Source organism: Dromaius novaehollandiae, chromosome 38, assembly GCF_036370855.1.
Source record: "Dromaius novaehollandiae isolate bDroNov1 chromosome 38, bDroNov1.hap1, whole genome shotgun sequence".
Taxonomy (NCBI): Eukaryota; Metazoa; Chordata; class Aves; order Casuariiformes; family Dromaiidae; genus Dromaius; species Dromaius novaehollandiae.
In genome coordinates, this window is record NC_088137.1 from 573,390 (window position 1) to 592,864 (window position 19,475).

General features: G+C 69.6%; 1 protein-coding gene across 1 annotated transcript; it reads right to left on the reverse strand.

Annotated features, from left to right (window-relative positions):
• Positions 1 to 202: 202 nt before the first annotated feature.
• CD22 (CD22 molecule) lies at positions 203 to 19,115 on the reverse strand. The gene is made up of 11 exons (XM_064503540.1): positions 19,055 to 19,115; positions 15,815 to 16,075; positions 13,842 to 14,102; positions 9,913 to 10,182; positions 7,173 to 7,436; positions 5,927 to 6,190; positions 4,806 to 4,905; positions 4,644 to 4,716; positions 4,469 to 4,566; positions 4,333 to 4,390; positions 203 to 430 (listed from the first exon to the last, which is right to left on the reverse strand). The coding sequence occupies exons 1-11, from the start codon at positions 19,113 to 19,115 to the stop codon at positions 227 to 229; spliced, it is 1,914 nt and encodes a 637-aa protein (XP_064359610.1). The 3' UTR covers positions 203 to 226.
• Between the last annotated feature and the right edge of the window lie 360 nt (positions 19,116 to 19,475).

Genomic DNA, 19,475 nt, shown 5'->3' on the forward strand with positions numbered 1-19,475 from the left:
GTCCCCAGGTCCTGATGTCCCCGGTGTCACCGTGGTGGCCGTGTCCTGGTGCCACCCATGTCCCCATGGTGGCCACGTCCCCCCCCCCGTGTCCTCATGTCCCCATGGTGACCAAGTCCTGGAGTCCCCATGTCCCCATGTCCCCCCATGTCCCCAATGTCCCCCCGTGTCCCCATGTCCCCCGTGTCCCCCCGTGTCCCCATGTCCCCCCGTGTCCCCATGTCCCTCAGTGGCGCAGGGCCACGTACTCCACGGCGTCCTCGGCGTCCCCAGCGTCCCCCCCGCGTCCCCGCGGGGTCCCCGGGGGGGACAGGGCCAGGGCGGCGTAGAGCAGGGTCCCCTCCCCGTCCCCGTCCCCGTCCCCGTCCCCGTCCCCGTCCCCGCGTCCGTCCCCGCGTCCCACGTTCTCGTAGTCGGGACCCTCGGCGGCCTGCGGGGACACGGGCGGCGTCGGGGGGGGGGACGCGGGGACAAGGGGGGGGGACACGGGGACGGGATGGGGACACGGGGACACGGGGACGGCGATGGGACACGGGGACATGGGGACATGATGGCGACGGGAGCTGGGGATGGGACACAGGGACGGGGACACCAGGACGGTGATGGGACGTGGGCATGGGGACGCGGGGACGATGACACGGGGATGGGACACGGGGACAAGACATGGGGACGGAGATGGGACACGGGGACATGGGGACAAGACATGGGGATGGCGATGGGACGTGGGGACACAGGGACATGGGGACACAGGGACAGGCCATAGGGATGGCGATGGGACACGGGGACAGCGATGGAGGATGGGACATGGGGACAGTGATGGGACACAAGGACACGGGGACAAGACATGGGGATGGCGATGGGACGTGGGGACACAGGGACAGGGGGACACAGGGACAGGCCATAGGGACGGTGATGGGACATGGGGACAGGGATGGAGGATGGGACATGGGGACAGTGATGGGACAAGACATGGGGATGGCGATGGGACACGGGGACATGGGGACACAGGGACGGGACACAGGGACAGGACACAGGGACAGGGAAGGGACACGGGGACAAGACATGGGGACGGCGATGGGATGTGGGGACACAGGGACAGGCCATAGGGACGGTGATGGGACACGGGGACAAGACATGGGGACGGCGATGGGACACGGGGACATGGGGACACGGGGACAGGACACAGGGACGGTGATGGGACACGGGGACATGGGGACACGGGGACAGGCCATAGGGACGGTGATGGGACATGGGGACAAGACATGGGGACGGCGATGGGACACGGGGACATGGGGACACGGGGACAGGCCATAGGGACGGTGATGGGACATGGGGACAAGACATGGGGACGGCGATGGGACACAGGGACATGGGGACACGGGGACAGGACACAGGGACAGTGATGGGACACGGGGACATGGGGACATGGGGACAGGCCATAGGGACGGTGATGGGACACAGGGACATGGGGACACGGGGACAGGACACAGGGACAGTGATGGGACACGGGGACAAGACATGGGGACGGCGATGGGACACGGGGACATGGGGACACGGGGACAGGCCATAGGGACGGTGATGGGACACGGGGACATGGGGACATGGGGACAGGACACAGGGACGGTGATGGGACACGGGGACAAGACATGGGGACGGCGATGGGACACGGGGACATGGGGACACGGGGACAGGCCATAGGGACGGTGATGGGACACGGGGACAAGACATGGGGACGGCGATGGGACACAGGGACATGGGGACACGGGGACAGGCCATAGGGACGGTGATGGGACACGGGGACATGGGGACACAGGGACAGGCCATAGGGACGGCGATGGGACACAGGGACAGGGGGACACAGGGACAGGCCATAGGGACGGTGATGGGACACGGGGACAAGACATGGGGACGGCGATGGGACACAGGGACACGGGGACACGGGGACAGGCCATAGGGACGGCGATGGGACACGGGGACATGGGGACACGGGGACAGGCCATAGGGACGGTGATGGGACACGGGGACAAGACATGGGGACGGCGATGGGACACGGGGACATGGGGACATGGGGACAGGCCATGGGGACGGTGATGGGACACGGGGACAAGACATGGGGACGGCGATGGGACACGGGGACATGGGGACATGGGGACAGGCCATAGGGACGGTGATGGGACACGGGGACAAGACATGGGGACGGCGATGGGACACGGGGACATGGGGACATGGGGACAGGCCATGGGGACGGCGATGGGACACGGGGACATGGGGACACGGGGACAGGACACAGGGACGGTGATGGGACACGGGGACAAGACATGGGGACGGCGATGGGACACGGGGACATGGGGACACGGGGACAGGACACAGGGACGGCGATGGGACACAGGGACATGGGGACACGGGGACAGGCCATAGGGACGGTGATGGGACACGGGGACAAGACATGGGGACGGCGATGGGACACAGGGACATGGGGACACGGGGACAGGCCATAGGGACGGTGATGGGACATGGGGACAGGGATGGAGGATGGGACATGGGGATGGCGATGGGACATGGGGACACAGGGACATGGGGACATGGGGACAGGCCATAGGGACGGTGATGGGACACGGGGACAAGACATGGGGACGGCGATGGGACACGGGGACATGGGGACACGGGGACAGGCCATAGGGACGGTGATGGGACACGGGGACATGGGGACACGGGGACAAGACATGGGGACGGCGATGGGACACAGGGACATGGGGACACGGGGACAGGACACAGGGACAGTGATGGGACACGGGGACAAGACATGGGGACGGCGATGGGACACGGGGACATGGGGACACGGGGACAGGCCATAGGGACGGTGATGGGACACAGGGACATGGGGACATGGGGACAGGCCATAGGGACGGTGATGGGACACGGGGACAAGACATGGGGACGGCGATGGGACACGGGGATGGGGACAAGGGGACAGGACACAGGGACGGTGATGGGACACGGGGACATGGGGACACGGGGACAGGCCATAGGGACGGTGATGGGACACGGGGACAAGACATGGGGACGGCGATGGGACACAGGGACATGGGGACACGGGGACAGGACACAGGGACAGTGATGGGACACGGGGACAAGACATGGGGACGGCGATGGGACACGGGGACATGGGGACACGGGGACAGGCCATAGGGACGGTGATGGGACACGGGGACAAGACATGGGGATGGCGATGGGATGTGGGGACATGGGGACACGGGGACAGGCCATAGGGACGGTGATGGGACACGGGGACAAGACATGGGGACGGCGATGGGACACAGGGACATGGGGACACGGGGACAGGCCATAGGGACGGTGATGGGACACGGGGACAAGACATGGGGATGGCGATGGGATGTGGGGACATGGGGACACGGGGACAGGCCATAGGGACGGTGATGGGACACGGGGACAAGACATGGGGATGGCGATGGGACACAGGGATGGGACACGGGGATGGGACACAGGGACATGGGGACACGGGGACAGGACACAGGGACGGTGATGGGACACGGGGACAAGACATGGGGACAGCGATGGGACACAGGGACATGGGGACACGGGGACAGGACACAGGGACAGTGATGGGACACGGGGACAAGACATGGGGACGGCGATGGGACACGGGGACATGGGGACACGGGGACAGGCCATAGGGACGGTGATGGGACACGGGGACAAGACATGGGGACGGCGATGGGACACAGGGACATGGGGACACGGGGACAGGACACAGGGACAGTGATGGGACACGGGGACAAGACATGGGGACGGCGATGGGACACGGGGACATGGGGACACGGGGACAGGCCATAGGGACGGTGATGGGACACGGGGACAAGACATGGGGACGGCGATGGGACACAGGGACATGGGGACACGGGGACAGGCCATAGGGACGGTGATGGGACACGGGGACAAGACATGGGGATGGCGATGGGATGTGGGGACATGGGGACACGGGGACAGGCCATAGGGACGGTGATGGGACACGGGGACAAGACATGGGGATGGCGATGGGACACAGGGATGGGACACGGGGATGGGACACAGGGACATGGGGACACGGGGACAGGACACAGGGACGGTGATGGGACACGGGGACAAGACATGGGGACAGCGATGGGACACGGGGACATGGGGACACGGGGACAGGACACAGGGACGCTGATGGGACACGGGGACATGGGGACACAGGGGACACCCAGAGACACAGGGACACGGCGGCAGGACCCGGGGGGCGGTGACGGGACAGGGGACAACGGGGGGGGGGGGACGGGGACACGGCGGTACCTTGGCGTCCCCCTGGCCCCTCTTGAGGACGCTGTAGACCACGGCGTCCCCGCGCAGCCTGCGACACGGGGGGGGAGGGGACGTCACCCGGACGCCGGGGCCCCTGGGGACAGGGCCACCCATGGGCGGGGCTTACCTGGCCCCGGTCCCCGCCGGGCGCCCGGGCGGGAAGAGCAGCGACGAGTAGCTCAGGGTGGCGTCGGCGGGGCCCACGGCGGATCCAGGCGTCCGGGGCTGCGGAGGGGACCCAGGCGTCCGGGAGGGGCCCAGGCGTCCGGGGCGGGGGTGGGGGTGGGGGGGGGGGTTGGTACCTTCTTGTTGCGGAGGAAGAAGGTCCCCGGCGGCTCCACGACCGGCTCCTCGTCCGCCGCCACCCGCCGCCACCTGCACGGACACCCGGACGCCTGGGTCCCTCCCCGGACGCCTGGGCCCCTGCCCGGACGCCCGGGCCCCTCCCGGACGCCTGGGCTCACCGGCGGCGCAGGCAGCACCCAAGGGCGCCCAGCAGCAGGAGGGAGCCCAGCCCCACGCCGAGGCCCAGGAAGGTTCTCCGCAAGATGGTGGCGGTCGAGTCTGCGGGGGAGAGAGGCCGCCCGGACGCCTGGGTCCTTCGGAGCCCGGCCCGGACGCCTGGGCCCTTCCTAACCCAACCCGGACGCCTGGGTCCTTCGGAGCCCGACCCGGACGCCTGGGCCCCTCCTAACCCAACCCGGACGCCTGGGCCCTTCCTAACCCAACACAGACGCCTGGGTCCTTTGGAGCCCAACCCGGACGCCTGGGCCCCTCCTAACCCAACCCGGACGCCTGGGCCCTTCGGAGCCCAACCCGGACGCCTGGGCCCCTCCTAACCCAACCCGGACGCCTGGGTCCTTTGGAGCCCAACCCGGACGCCTGGGTCCTCCTGACCCGACCCGGACGCCTGGGTCCTTCCTAACCCAACCCGGACGCCTGGGCCCCTCCTAACCCAACCCGGACGCCTGGGTCCTTCAGAGCCTGACCCGGACGCCTGGGCCCCTCCTAACCCGCCCCGGACGCCTGGGCCCCTCCTAACCCGACCCGGACGCCTGGGCCCTTTGGAGCCCAACCCGGACGCCTGGGCCCTTCCTAACCCAACCCGGACGCCTGGGCCCTTCGGAGCCCGACCTGGACGCCTGGGCCCTTCCTAACCCAACCCGGACGCCTGGGCCCTCCTGACCCCTACGTAGACACCTAGGTCCTCCCTAGACCACCCCGGACGCCTGGGCCCCGAGGGAGGAGGTTCAAAGGGCGGCTCCCGGACGCCTGGGCCCACCCCAGACACCTGGGTCCCAAGGGAGGAGGGTTGAAGGGAGCCTCCCGGACGCCTGGGCCCCTCCCAGATGCCTGGGCCCATCCCGGACGCCTGGGCCCCTGCCGGACACCTGGGCCCCTCCCGGACACCTGGGCCCACCCTGGACGCCTGGGCCCACCCCGGACACCTGGGCCCCGAGGGAGGAGGGTCGAAGGGAGCCTCCCGGACACCTGGGCCCCTCCCGGACACCTGGGCCCCCCCCGGACGCCTGGGCCCCGAGGGAGGAGGGTCGAAGGGAGGCTCCCGGACACCTGGGCCCCTTACAGTAGACGGTGATGGGGACGTCGGGCGAGTCGGCGGAGGCGACGGCGTTGGTGGCGCGGCAGCGGTAGCGCCCGGACGCCTGGGCCCCGACGGCGCGCAGCACCCAGAGGTCTCCGGGGCCCCGGCCCAGCGGCCGCCCGTCGCGGAACCACTCGAAGGCGCCGGGCCGGGGCCACGCGGCCGCTCGGCACCGCAGCGAGACGTCGGCCGCCTCCGGCACCACCGGGCCCGGCTCCGGCACCAGCTCCACCTGCCGCGGCCCGTCTGCGCCCGGCGTCAGCCCGCCCCGGACGCCTGGGCCCCTCCCCGGACGCCTGGGCCCCTCCCGGACGCCTGGAGTCCCTCCCAGACCCTGGGCTCCCACCCGGATGCCTGGGCCCCTCCCGGACGCCTGGGCCCCTCCCAGACCCTGGGGTCCCTCCCGGATGCCTGGGCCCCTCCTGGCCGCCTGGGCCCCTCCCGGATGCCTGGGCCCCTCCCAGAGCCCTGGAGTCCCACCTGGCCGCCTGGGCCCCTCCCGGACGCCTGGGCCCCCCGTGGTGCTTGGGTTCCCCGCCTCCCCGGACGCCTGGGCCCCTCCCGGACGCCTGGGCCCCTCCCAGACACCTGGGCCCCACCCGGACACCTGGGCCCCCCATGGTGCTTGAGTTCCCGCCTCCCCGGACGCCTGGGCCCCACCCGGACGCCTGGGCCCCTCCCGGACACCTGGGCCCCCCATGGTGCTTGGGTTCCCCGCCTCCCCGGACGCCTGGGCCCCTCCCGGACACCTGGGCCCCTCCCGGATGCCTGGGCCCCTCCCGGATGCCTGGGCCCACCGTGGTGCTTGGGTTCCCGCCTCCCCGGACCCCCTGGGCCCCTCCCAGACCCTGGGCCCCTCCCGGACGCCTGGGCCCCCCATGGTGCTTGGGTTCCCGCCTCCCCGGACGCCTGGGCCCCTCCTGGACACCTGGGCCCCTCCTGGCCACCTGGGTCCCTCCCGGACGCCTGGGCCCCTCCCAGACCCTGGGCTCCCACCCGGACGCCTGGGCCCCTCCCAGACCCTGGGCTCCCTCCCGGACGCCTGGGCCCCTCCCGGACACCTGGGCCCCTCCCGGCCACCTGGGTCCCTCCCGGACACCTGGGTCCCTCCCGGCCGCCTGGGCCCCTCCCGGATGCCTGGGTCCCTCCCGGATGCCTGGGCCCCTCCCAGACCCTGGGCTCCCTCCCGGACGCCTGGGCCCCCGGGGCCGGGGCCGGGGCCACTCACAGAGGACCTGGAGCAGGGCGGGGGGGCTGCGGGCGGCCCCGGCGGCGTTTCGGGCCTCGCAGACGTAGGCGCCGGCGTCGGGGGGGCGGGCGGGGGGCAGGCGGAGGTGGGGGCCGGCGGCGGGCAGCGGGCGGCCATCTTTGAGCCAGGCGACGGCGGCGACGGGGGGCCGGGCCCCCCCCCAGGCGCAACGCAGCCCCACGGGCTCCCCCGCCGCCACGGGGCCCCCGGGCCGCTGCTCCACCCGCACGGCCTGGGGGGGCACTGGGATGGGGGGGGTACGGGTGCTGGGACCAGTGCTGGACTGGGAGGACTGGGATGGGGGGGGGACGGGTGCTGGGACCGGTGCTGGACTGGGAGGACTGGGATGGGGGGGGGACGGGTGCTGGGACCGGTGCTGGACTGGGAGGACTGGGATGGGGGGGGATGGGTGCTGGGACTGGTCCTGGACTGGGAGGACTGGGATGGGGGGGGGACGGGTGCTGGGACTGGTCCTGGACTGGGAGGACTGGGATGGGGGGGGGACGGGTGCTGGGACCAGTGCTGGACTGGGAGGACTGGGATGGGGGGGGGGACGGGTGCTGGGACCGGTCCCGGACTGGGAGGACTGGGATGGGGGGGGGACGGGTGCTGGGACCGGTGCTGGACTGGGAGGACTGGGATGGGGGGGGGGACGGGTGCTGGGACCACTCCCGGACTGGGAGGACTGGGATGGGGGGGGGGACGGGTGCTGGGAACTGGCCTGGACTGGGAGGACTGGGATGGGGGGGGGACGGGTGCTGGGACCAGTGCTGGACTGGGAGGACTGGGATGGGGGGGGACGGGTGCTGGGACCGGTCCCGGACTGGGAGGACTGGGGTGGGGGGGGGACGGGTGCTGGGAACTGGCCTGGACTGGGAGCACTGGGATGGGGGGGGGACGGGTGCTGGGACCGGTCCCGGACTGGGAGGACTGGGATGGGGGGGGGACGGGTGCTGGGACCGGTGCTGGACTGGGAGGACTGGGATGGGGGGGGGACGGGTGCTGGGACCGGTCCCGGACTGGGAGGACTGGGGTGGGGGGGGGACGGGTGCTGGGAACTGGCCTGGACTGGGAGGACTGGGATGGGGGGGGGACGGGTGCTGGGAACTGGCCTGGACTGGGAGGACTGGGATGGGGGGGGGACGGGTGCTGGGACCGGTCCCGGACTGGGAGGACTGGGATGGGGGGGCTGGAAACCACCACTGGGAACCAGCCCTGGACTGGGATGGGGGGGCTGGGAACTGCTATGGGGGGGTGGAAAGTGTTATGGGGGGCTGGGAACTGCTGGGGGGGCTGGGAACCATCATGGGGGGGCTGGGAACTGCTATGGGGGGGTGGAAACTGCTATGGGGGGGCTGGAAACTGCTATGGGGGGGCTGGAAACCATCATGGGGGGCTGGAAACTGCTATGGGGGGGCTGGGAACTGCTATGGGGGGGCTGGAAATCGCCGTGGGGGGCTGGAAACTCTTATGGGGGGCTGGAAACCGCCGTGGGGGGCTGGAAAGTGCTATGGGGGGCTGGAAAGTGTTATGGGGGGGTGGGAACTGTTATGGGGGGCTGGGAACTGCTGTGGGGGGGCTGGAAACCATCATGGGGGGCTGGAAAGCATCATGGGGGGCTGGAAACTGCTATGGGGGGGGTGGGAACTGCTATGGGGGGGCTGGAAAGTGTTATGGGGGGGCTGGAAAGCATCATGGGGGGCTGGGAACTGCTATGGGGGGCTGGGAACTGCTATGGGGGGTGGAAACCGTCCTGGGGGGCTGGAAAGTGTTATGGGGGGCTGGAAACCATCATGGGGGGCTGGAAACCATCATGGGGGGCTGGAAACCATCATGTGGGGCTGGGAACTGCTATGTGGGGCTGGAAACCATCATGGGGGGCTGGAAACCGCCGTGGGGGGCTGGGAACCGCTATGGGGGGGCTGGAAACCATCATGGGGGGCTGGAAAGTGTTATGGGGGGCTGGAAACTGCTATGGGGGGCTGGGAATTGCTATGGGGGGGCTGGGAACTGCTATGGGGGGGCTGGAAACCGCTGTGGGGGGCTGGAAAGCATCATGTGGGGTGGAAAGCATCATGTGGGGCTGGGAACTGCTATGGGGGGGCTGGAAAGTGTTATGGGGGGCTGGGAACTGCTATGGGGGGGTGGGAACTGCTATGGGGGGGCTGGAAACTGTTATGGGGGGGTGGAAACCGTCATGGGGGGCTGGAAAGTGTTATGGGGGGGCTGGAAACCATCATGGGGGGCTGGAAACCGCCGTGGGGGGCTGGAAAGCGTTATGTGGGGCTGGGAACTGCTATGGGGGGTGGGAACTGCTATGGGGGGGCTGGAAACCGCTGTGGGGGGCTGGAAAGCATCATGTGGGGCTGGAAATTGCTATGGGGGGCTGGGAACTGCTGTGGGGGGGCTGGAAACCATCATGGGGGGCTGGGAATTGCTATGGGGGGCTGGAAACTGTTATGGGGGGCTGGGAACTGCTATGGGGGGGTGGAAACTGCTATGGGGGGGCTGGAAACTGCTAAGGGGGGCTGGAAAGTGTTATGGGGGGGCTGGAAACCATCATGGGGGGGTAGAAAGCATCATGGGGGGCTGGAAACCGCCATTAAGGAGGCTGGAAACCATCATGTGGGGCTGGGAGGGGCCATGTGGGGCTGGAGCCCGCCGCGTCGGGGGGGGGACAGGGGGGGGGAACAGGGGGGGGGACAACACGCAGACTCACCCCAGACGTCGAGGGGCAGCGGGGGGGAGCGGGCGGCCCCGGCGGCGTTTCGGGCCTCGCAGCTGTAGGTGCCGGCGCGCTCCGGGGCGGCCGCGAAGGCCCACGTGGGGCCGGGGGGGGCGGCGGGGTCCGGGCGGCCGTCGCGGAGCCAGAGGACGGCGGGGAGGGCGGGGGGCCGGGCGGGCCCCACGGCGCAGCGCAGCGTCACCCGGGTGCCCGAGAGGGCCGGCAGCGGGGACAGGGCCTGCAGGGAGGCCCCGCGGGGAGGGTCTGCGGGGAGGCGGGGGGGGGAGGCTGGTGGGGCGGAGGTCGGGGCTGGGGGAGCCCCCGGGGGCCTCCTGAGCCTCCACCCGGGAAGGAGGTCGAGGTTGAGGAACCCCAAGGGCCTCCTGAGCCTCCACCCGGGAAGGAGGTCGAGGTTGAGGAGCCCCAAGGGCCTCCTGAGCCTCCACCCGGGAAGGAGGTTGGGGTTGATGGACCCCCAAGGGCCTCCTGAGCCTCCACCCGGGAAGGAGAACAAGGTTGAGGGACCCCAAGGGCCTCCTGAGCCTCCACCCGGGAAGGAGAACAAGGTTGATGGACCCCCAAGGGCCTCCTGAGCCTCCACCCGGGAAGGAGAACGAGGTTGAGGACCCCCAGGGGCCTCCTGAGCCTCCACCCGGGAAGGAGGTCGAGGTTGAGGAACCCCAAGGGCCTCCTGAGCCTCCACCCAAGAAGGAGATAGAGGTTGAGGACCCCCAAGGGCCTCCTGAGCCTCCACCCAAGAAGGAGAACAAGGTTGATGGAGCCCCAAGGGCCTCCTGAGCCTCCACCCGGGAAGGAGGTCGGGTCTGATGGAGCCCCAAGGGCCTCCTGAGCCTCCACCCGGGAAGGAGAACGAGGTTGAGGACCCCCAAGGGCCTCCTGAGCCTCCACCCGGGAAGGAGATAGAGGTTGAGGAACCCCAAGGGCCTCCTGAGCCTCCACCCGGGAAGGAGAACGGGGTTGAGGGACCCCAAGGGCCTCCTGAGCCTCCACCCGGGAAGGAGATAGAGGTTGAGGAACCCCAAGGGCCTCCTGAGCCTCCACCCGGGAAGGAGAACAAGGTTGAGGAACCCCAAGGGCCTCCTGAGCCTCCACCCGGGAAGGAGGTCGGGGTTGAGGAGCCCCAAGGGCCTCCTGAGCCTCCACCCGGGAAGGAGAACGAGGTTGAGGAGCCCCAGGGGCCTCCTGAGCCTCCACCCGGGAAGGAGGTCGGGGTTGAGGACCCCCAAGGGCCTCCTGAGCCTCCACCCGGGAAGGAGAACGAGGTTGATGGACCCCCAGGGGCCTCCTGAGCCTCCACCCGGGAAGGAGAACAAGGTTGAGGAGCCCCAAGGGCCTCCTGAGCCTCCACCCGGGAAGGAGAACGAGGTTGAGGAGCCCCAAGGGCCTCCTGAGCCTCCACCCGGGAAGGAGAACAAGGTTGAGGGACCCCAAGGGCCTCCTGAGCCTCCACCCGGGAAGGAGAACAAGGTTGAGGACCCCCAGGGGCCTCCTGAGCCTCCACCCGGGAAGGAGAACGAGGTTGAGGACCCCCAGGGGCCTCCTGAGCCTCCACCCGGGAAGGAGATAGAGGTTGAGGACCCCCAGGGGCCTCCTGAGCCTCCACCCGGGAAGGAGAACGAGGTTGAGGAGCCCCAAGGGCCTCCTGAGCCTCCACCCGGGAAGGAGATAGAGGTTGAGGAGCCCCAAGGGCCTCCTGAGCCTCCACCCGGGAAGGAGAACGAGGTTGAGGAACCCCAAGGGCCTCCTGAGCCTCCACCCGGGAAGGAGAACGAGGTTGAGGAGCCCCAAGGGCCTCCTGAGCCTCCACCCGGGAAGGAGGTCGGGGTTGAGGAGCCCCAAGGGCCTCCTGAGCCTCCACCCGGGAAGGAGAACGAGGTTGAGGAACCCCAAGGGCCTCCTGAGCCTCCACCCGGGAAGGAGAACGAGGTTGAGGAGCCCCAAGGGCCTCCTGAGCCTCCACCCGGGAAGGAGGTCGGGGTTGAGGAACCCCAAGGGCCTCCTGAGCCTCCACCCGGGAAGGAGAACAAGGTTGAGGAGCCCCAAGGGCCTCCTGAGCCTCCACCCGGGAAGGAGGTCGGGGTTGATGGAGCCCCAAGGGCCTCCTGAGCCTCCACCCGGAAAGGAGAACAAGGTTGAGGACCCCCAAGGGCCTCCTGAGCCTCCACCCGGGAAGGAGGTCGGGGCTGATGGAGCCCCAAGGGCCTCCTGAGCCTCCACCCGGGAAGGAGGTCGGGGCTGATGGAGCCCCAAGGGCCTCCTGAGCCTCCACCCAAGAAGGAGAACAAGGTTGAGGACCCCCAAGGGCCTCCTGAGCCTCCACCCGGGAAGGAGAACAAGGTTGAGGAGCCCCAAGGGCCTCCTGAGCCTCCACCCGGGAAGGAGGTCGGGTCTGATGGAGCCCCAAGGGCCTCCTGAGCCTCCACCCAGGAAGGAGAACAAGGTTGATGGACCCCCAAGGGCCTCCTGAGCCTCCACCCGGGAAGGAGGTCGGGGTTGAGGAGCCCCAAGGGCCTCCTGAGCCTCCACCCGGGAAGGAGAACGAGGTTGAGGAGCCCCAGGGGCCTCCTGAGCCTCCACCCGGGAAGGAGGTCGGGGTTGAGGACCCCCAAGGGCCTCCTGAGCCTCCACCCGGGAAGGAGAACGAGGTTGATGGACCCCCAGGGGCCTCCTGAGCCTCCACCCGGGAAGGAGAACAAGGTTGAGGAGCCCCAAGGGCCTCCTGAGCCTCCACCCGGGAAGGAGAACGAGGTTGAGGAGCCCCAAGGGCCTCCTGAGCCTCCACCCGGGAAGGAGAACAAGGTTGAGGGACCCCAAGGGCCTCCTGAGCCTCCACCCGGGAAGGAGAACAAGGTTGAGGACCCCCAGGGGCCTCCTGAGCCTCCACCCGGGAAGGAGAACGAGGTTGAGGACCCCCAGGGGCCTCCTGAGCCTCCACCCGGGAAGGAGATAGAGGTTGAGGACCCCCAGGGGCCTCCTGAGCCTCCACCCGGGAAGGAGAACGAGGTTGAGGAGCCCCAAGGGCCTCCTGAGCCTCCACCCGGGAAGGAGATAGAGGTTGAGGAGCCCCAAGGGCCTCCTGAGCCTCCACCCGGGAAGGAGAACGAGGTTGAGGAACCCCAAGGGCCTCCTGAGCCTCCACCCAGGAAGGAGAACGAGGTTGAGGAGCCCCAAGGGCCTCCTGAGCCTCCACCCGGGAAGGAGGTCGGGGTTGAGGAGCCCCAAGGGCCTCCTGAGCCTCCACCCGGGAAGGAGAACGAGGTTGAGGAACCCCAAGGGCCTCCTGAGCCTCCACCCGGGAAGGAGAACGAGGTTGAGGAGCCCCAAGGGCCTCCTGAGCCTCCACCCGGGAAGGAGGTCGGGGTTGAGGAGCCCCAAGGGCCTCCTGAGCCTCCACCCGGGAAGGAGAACAAGGTTGAGGAGCCCCAAGGGCCTCCTGAGCCTCCACCCGGGAAGGAGGTCGGGGTTGATGGAGCCCCAAGGGCCTCCTGAGCCTCCACCCGGAAAGGAGAACAAGGTTGAGGACCCCCAAGGGCCTCCTGAGCCTCCACCCGGGAAGGAGGTCGAGGTTGAGGAGCCCCAAGGGCCTCCTGAGCCTCCACCCGGGAAGGAGGTCGGGGCTGATGGAGCCCCAAGGGCCTCCTGAGCCTCCACCCAAGAAGGAGAACAAGGTTGAGGACCCCCAAGGGCCTCCTGAGCCTCCACCCGGGAAGGAGAACAAGGTTGAGGAGCCCCAAGGGCCTCCTGAGCCTCCACCCGGGAAGGAGGTCGGGTCTGATGGAGCCCCAAGGGCCTCCTGAGCCTCCACCCAGGAAGGAGAACAAGGTTGATGGACCCCCAAGGGCCTCCTGAGCCTGGAGGCCCCCCGCCCCACGCCGCGCCCCACGCCGCGCCCCCCAACTCACAGTAGACGTCGAGGAAGAGGCCTTCGGAGGCGGCGGTGCCCACGGCGTTGGTGGCCTCGCAGCGGTAGGTGCCGGCGTTGTGGGTCTGGACGGAGGCCAGGCGGAGCTGGGCCTCGCCGTGGAGCAGCAGCTGCCCGTCGAGGGTCCACAGGTAGCTGTGGGGCGGGGGGTTGGCGGCCCCCCGGCAGCTCAGCGTCACCTCCCGGCCTTCGATGGCCGGGGCGGGGGGCGAGGCCTCCAGGCGCAGGTCCTGCGGGGCGTCTGGGGGGCAGAGCGGGGGGTCAGGGGGGCGCCTGGGCCCTCGTGGGGGTTGATGGAGCCCCAAGGGCCTCCTGAGCCTCCACCCGGGAAGGAGGTCGGGGCTGATGGACCCCCAAGGGCCTCCTGAGCCTCCAGGAAGGAGGTTGGGGTTGATGAGGCTCAGGAGGCCCTTGGGGGTCCATCAGCCTCCACCTTCTGGGGTGGAGGCTGCCTGACGGTTCAGGACCTTGGGTCTCCATCAACCTCAACCTCCTCCTTGGGTGGAGGCTCAGGAGGCCCTTGGGGGTCCATCAGCCTCCACCTCCTTCTTGGGTGGAGGTTGATGGACCCCCAAGGGCCTCCTGAGCCTCCACCCAGGAAGGAGAACAAGGTTGAGGAACCCCAAGGGCCTCCTGAGCCTCCACCCGGGAAGGAGGTCGGGGTTGATGAGGCTCAGGAGGCCCTTGGGGGTCCATCAGCCTCGACCTTCTTGGGTGGAGGTTGATGGACCCCCAAGGGCCTCCTGAGCCTCCACCCGGGAAGATCGAGGTTGAGGAACCCCAAGGGCCTCCTGAGCCTCCACCCGGGAAGGAGGTCAGGGCTGATGGAGCCCCAGGGGCCTCCTGAGCCTCCACCCGGGAAGGAGAACAAGGTTGAGGAACCCCAAGGGCCTCCTGAGCCTCCACCCGGGAAGGAGAACAAGGTTGAGGACCCCCAAGGGCCTCCTGAGCCTCCACCCGGGAAGGAGGTCGGGGCTGATGGAGCCCCAAGGGCCTCCTGAGCCTCCACCCGGGAAGGAGGTCGGGTTTGAGGACCCCCAAGGGCCTCCTGAGCCTCCACCCGGGAAGGAGAACAAGGTTGAGGACCCCCAAGGGCCTCCTGAGCCTCCACCCAAGAAGGAGGTCGGGGTTGATGGACCCCCAAGGGCCTCCTGAGCCTCCACCCGGGAAGGAGGTCGAGGTTGAGGAACCCCAGGGGCCTCCTGAGCCTCCACCCAAGAAGGAGAACAAGGTTGATGGACCCCCAAGGGCCTCCTGAGCCTCCACCCAAGAAGGAGGTCGAGGCTGACGGACCCCCAAGGGCCTCCTGAGCCTCCACCCGGGAAGGAGGTCGAGGCTGATGGACCCCCAAGGGCCTCCTGAGCCTCCACCCAAGAAGGAGGTCGGGGTTGAGGAACCCCAAGGGCCTCCTGAGCCTCCACCCAGGAAGGAGATAGAGGTTGAGGACCCCCAAGGGCCTCCTGAGCCTCCACCCGGGAAGGAGATAGAGGTTGATGGACCCCCAAGGGCCTCCTGAGCCTCCACCCGGGAAGGAGAACAAGGTTGAGGAACCCCAAGGGCCTCCTGAGCCTCCACCCGAGAAGGAGGTCGAGGCTGACGGACCCCCAAGGGCCTCCTGAGCCTCCACCCGAGAAGGAGGTCGGGGTTGAGGACCCCCAAGGGCCTCCTGAGCCTCCACCCGGGAAGGAGGTCGGGGTTGATGGACCCCCAAGGGCCTCCTGAGCCTCCACCCGGGAAGGAGAACAAGGTTGAGGAGCCCCAAGGGCCTCCTGAGCCTCCACCCGGGAAGGAGGTCGGGGTTGAGGACCCCCAAGGGCCTCCTGAGCCTCCACCCGAGAAGGAGGTCAAGGCTGACGGACCCCCAAGGGCCTCCTGAGCCTGGAGGCCCCCCGCCCCACACCGCGCCCCACGCCCCGCCCCACGCCGCGCCCCACGCCTTGCCCCCCGGCTCACAGCGGACGTCGAGGAGGAGGCCGTCGGAGGCGGCGGTGCCCACGGCGTTGGTGGCCTCGCAGCCGTAGGTGCCGGCGTGGCGGGGCCGGACGGGCGCCAGGCGGAGCTGGGCCTCGCCGTGGGGCAGCGGCCGCCCGTTGTGGGTCCAGCGGTAGCCGTGGGGCGGGGGGTTGGCGGCCGCCCGGCAGCTCAGCGTCACCTCCCGGCCCTCGATGGCCGGGGCGGCCGGTGCCACCTCCACCCGCAGCTCCTGGGGGGCGTCTGGGGCGGGGGGGGGGCGGGGGGGGGCGTTGGGGGCGGCCCCACGGCGGGGGGTCCCCACCCCCGAGACCCCCCCCGTAGCCCCTGGGACCCCCCCCAGCCCCTGGGACCCCCCCGAACCCCCCTCGGAGACCCTCGGGGTCCCTCCAGGACCCCTGTGGTGCCCCATGGCCCCCCCCCAGCACCCATGGGGACCCCAGAGCCCCCCTAGGGACCCCAGTACCCCCCATAGGGACCCCAATACCCCCCATAGGGACCCCAGACCCCCCCCAGGGACCCCAGTACCCCCCCCCGGGACCCCATAGCCCCCCATAGGGACCCCAGTACCCCCCCCAGGGACCCCAGAGCCCCCCTAGGGACCCCTATACCCCCCATAGGGACCCCAGAGCCCCCCCCAGGGACCCCATAGCCCCCCATAGGGACCCCAGTACCCCCCCCAGGGACCCCAGAGCCCCCCTAGGGACCCCATAGCCCCCCATAGGGACCCCAGAGCCCCCCCAGGGACCCCAGAGCCCCCCCTAGGGACCCCATAGCCCCCCATAGGGACCCCAGACCCCCCCCAGGGACCCCATAGCCCCCCTAGGGACCCCAGTACCCCCCATAGGGACCCCAGTACCCCCCCCCAGGGACCCCAGAGCCCCCCTAGGGACCCCAGTACCCCCCATAGGGACCCCAGTACCCCCCCCAGGGACCCCAGAGCCCCCCCTAGGGACCCCAATACCCCCCATAGGGACCCCAGACCCCCCCCCAGGGACCTCATAGCCCCCCTAGGGACCCCAGTACCCCCCCAGGGACCCCATAGCCCCCCTAGGGACCCCATAGCCCCCCTAGGGACCCCAATACCCCCCATAGGGACCCCAGTACCCCCCCCCCAGGGACCCCAGAGCCCCCTAGGGACCCCAATACCCCCCTAATACCCCCCCATAGAGAACCCCAGACCCCCCCAATACCCCACCTAGGGACCCCCATACCCCCCATAGGGACCCCCATATCCCCCCAGACCCCTCAGACCCCCCCAGACCCCCCCTAGAGACCCCAATACCCCCCCAGACCCCCCAGACACCCCAGACTCCCCATAGAGACCCCAGTACCCCCCCCAGGGACCCAGAGCCCCCCTAGGGACCCCATAGCCCCCCATAGGGACCCCAATACCCCCCATAGGGACCCCAGTACCCCCCCCAGGGACCCCATAGCCCCCATAGGGACCCCAATACCCCCCATAGGGACCCCAGTACCCCCCCAGGGACCCCATAGCCCCCCTAGGGACCCCAGTACCCCCCATAGGGACCCCAGTACCCCCCCCAGGGACCCCATAGCCCCCCTAGGGACCCCAGTACCCCCTAATACCCCCCCATAGAGAACCCCAGACCCCCCCAGTACCCCACCTAGGACCCCCATACCCCCCATAGGGACCCCCATATCCCCCCAGACCCCTCAGACCCCCCCAGACCCCCCTAGAGACCCCAATACCCCCCCAGACCCCCCCAGACACCCCAGACTCCCCATAGAGACCCAGTACCCCCCCCAGGGACCCCAGAGCCCCCCTAGGGACCCCATAGCCCCCCATAGGGACCCCAATACCCCCCATAGGGAGTCCAGTACCCCCCCATAGGGACCCCAATCCCCCCTATCGTCCCCATAGAGACCCCAGTACCCCCCCCAGACCCCCCCCCAGACCCCCCATTTCCCCCCTAGGGACCCCAATACCCCCTAATACCCCCCCATAGAGACCCCCAGACCCCCCCAGACCCCCATTGAGACCCCAATACCCCCAGACCCCCCCATAGAGACCCCAATACCCCCCATAGAGACCCCAGACCCCCCATAGAGACCCCCCAGACCCCCCATACCCCCCCTAGGGACCCCAGACCCCCCCCAGACCCCCCTATACCCCCCCCAGACCCCCCAGACCCCATAGAGACCCCAATACCCCCCAGACCCCCCATAGAGACCCCAATACCCCCCATAGAGACCCCAGAACCCCCATAGAGACCCCCCCCAGACCCCCCCATACCCCCCCATAGAGACCCCCCAGACCCCCCCCAGATCCCCCATAGAGACCCCAAACCCCCCCCATAGCCCCCCTAGGGACCCCCATACCCCCCATAGAGACCCCCCAGACCCCCCAGACCCCCCATAGAGACCCCCATATCCCCCCATAGAGACCCCCCAGACCCCCCCAGACCCCCCAATACCCCCCCAGACCCCGCCCATAGAGACCCCCATAGCCCCCTATACCCCCCAATACCCCCCAGACCTCCCCCAGAGACCCCACCCCGGGGGGGGCTGCTCACAGCGGACGCGGAGCAGGCGGAGGCGTTGGCCAGGGGGGGCCCGGGGGGGCGGGACCCCCATATCCCCCATAGAGACCCCAAAACCCCCCCATAGCCCCCCTAGGGACCCCCAGACCCCCCCATAGAGACCCCCAGACCCCCCCAGACCCCCATAGAGACCCCAATACCCCCCAGACCCCCCATAGAGACCCCAATACCCCCCATAGAGACCCCAGACCCCCCCATAGAGACCCCCCAGACCCCCCCAGACCCCCATAGAGACCCCAATACCCCCCATACTCCCCCATAGAGACCCCCCAGACCCCCCCAGACCCCCTATACGCCCCCAATACCCCCCATAGCCCCCTAGGGACCCCCATAGAGACCCCTATACCCCCCCCAATACCCCCCAGACCCCCCCCCAGAGACCCCCCCCCGGGGGGGCCGCTCACAGCGGACGCGCAGCAGGGCGGAGGCGTTGGCCAGGGGGGGCCCGGGGGGGCGGGACCCCCATATCCCCCCATAGAGACCCCAAACCCCCCCATAGCCCCCCTAGGGACCCCCATATCCCCCCATAGAGACCCCAATACCCCCCAGACCCCCCCATAGAGACCCCCCCAGACCCCTCATTTCCCCCCTAGGGACCCCCAATACCCCCCCCAGACCCCCCCCATAGAGACCCACCCCGGGGGGGGGGGCCGCTCACAGCGGACGCGCAGCAGGGCGGAGGCGTTGGCCAGGGGGGCCCGGGGGGGCGGGACCCCCATATCCCCCCATAGAGACCCCAAAACCCCCCCATAGCCCCCCTAGGGACCCCCAGACCCCCCCATAGAGACCCCCCAGACCCCCCCAGACCCCCATAGAGACCCCAATACCCCCCAGACCCCCCCATAGAGACCCCAATACCCCCCATAGAGACCCCAGACCCCCCATAGAGACCCCCCAGACCCCCCCAGACCCCCATAGAGACCCCAATACCCCCCATAGAGACCCCCCATTTCCCCCCTAGGGACCCCCAATACCCCCCCAGACCCCCCCCCATAGAGACCCCACCCGGGGGGGGGGGGGGGGCCGCTCACAGCGGACGCGCAGCAGGGCGGAGGCGTTGGCCAGGGGGGGCCCGGGGG

Excerpts from the sequence above, each read along its gene's own strand:
- CD22 (XM_064503540.1), bottom strand. The coding sequence starts at position 19,115 with ATGGGGGTCCCGCCCCCCCGGGCCCCCCTGGCCAACGCCTCCGCCCTG. Across the intron at positions 14,103-15,814 it reads CCTCCTCCTCGACGTCCGCT|ACGCCCCGCAGGACCTGCGC; the intron begins GTGAGCCGGGGG and ends TCTGCCCCCCAG. Across the intron at positions 6,191-7,172 it reads CGCCCTGCTCCAGGTCCTCT|ACGGGCCGCGGCAGGTGGAG; the intron begins GTGAGTGGCCCC and ends CGCCGGGCGCAG.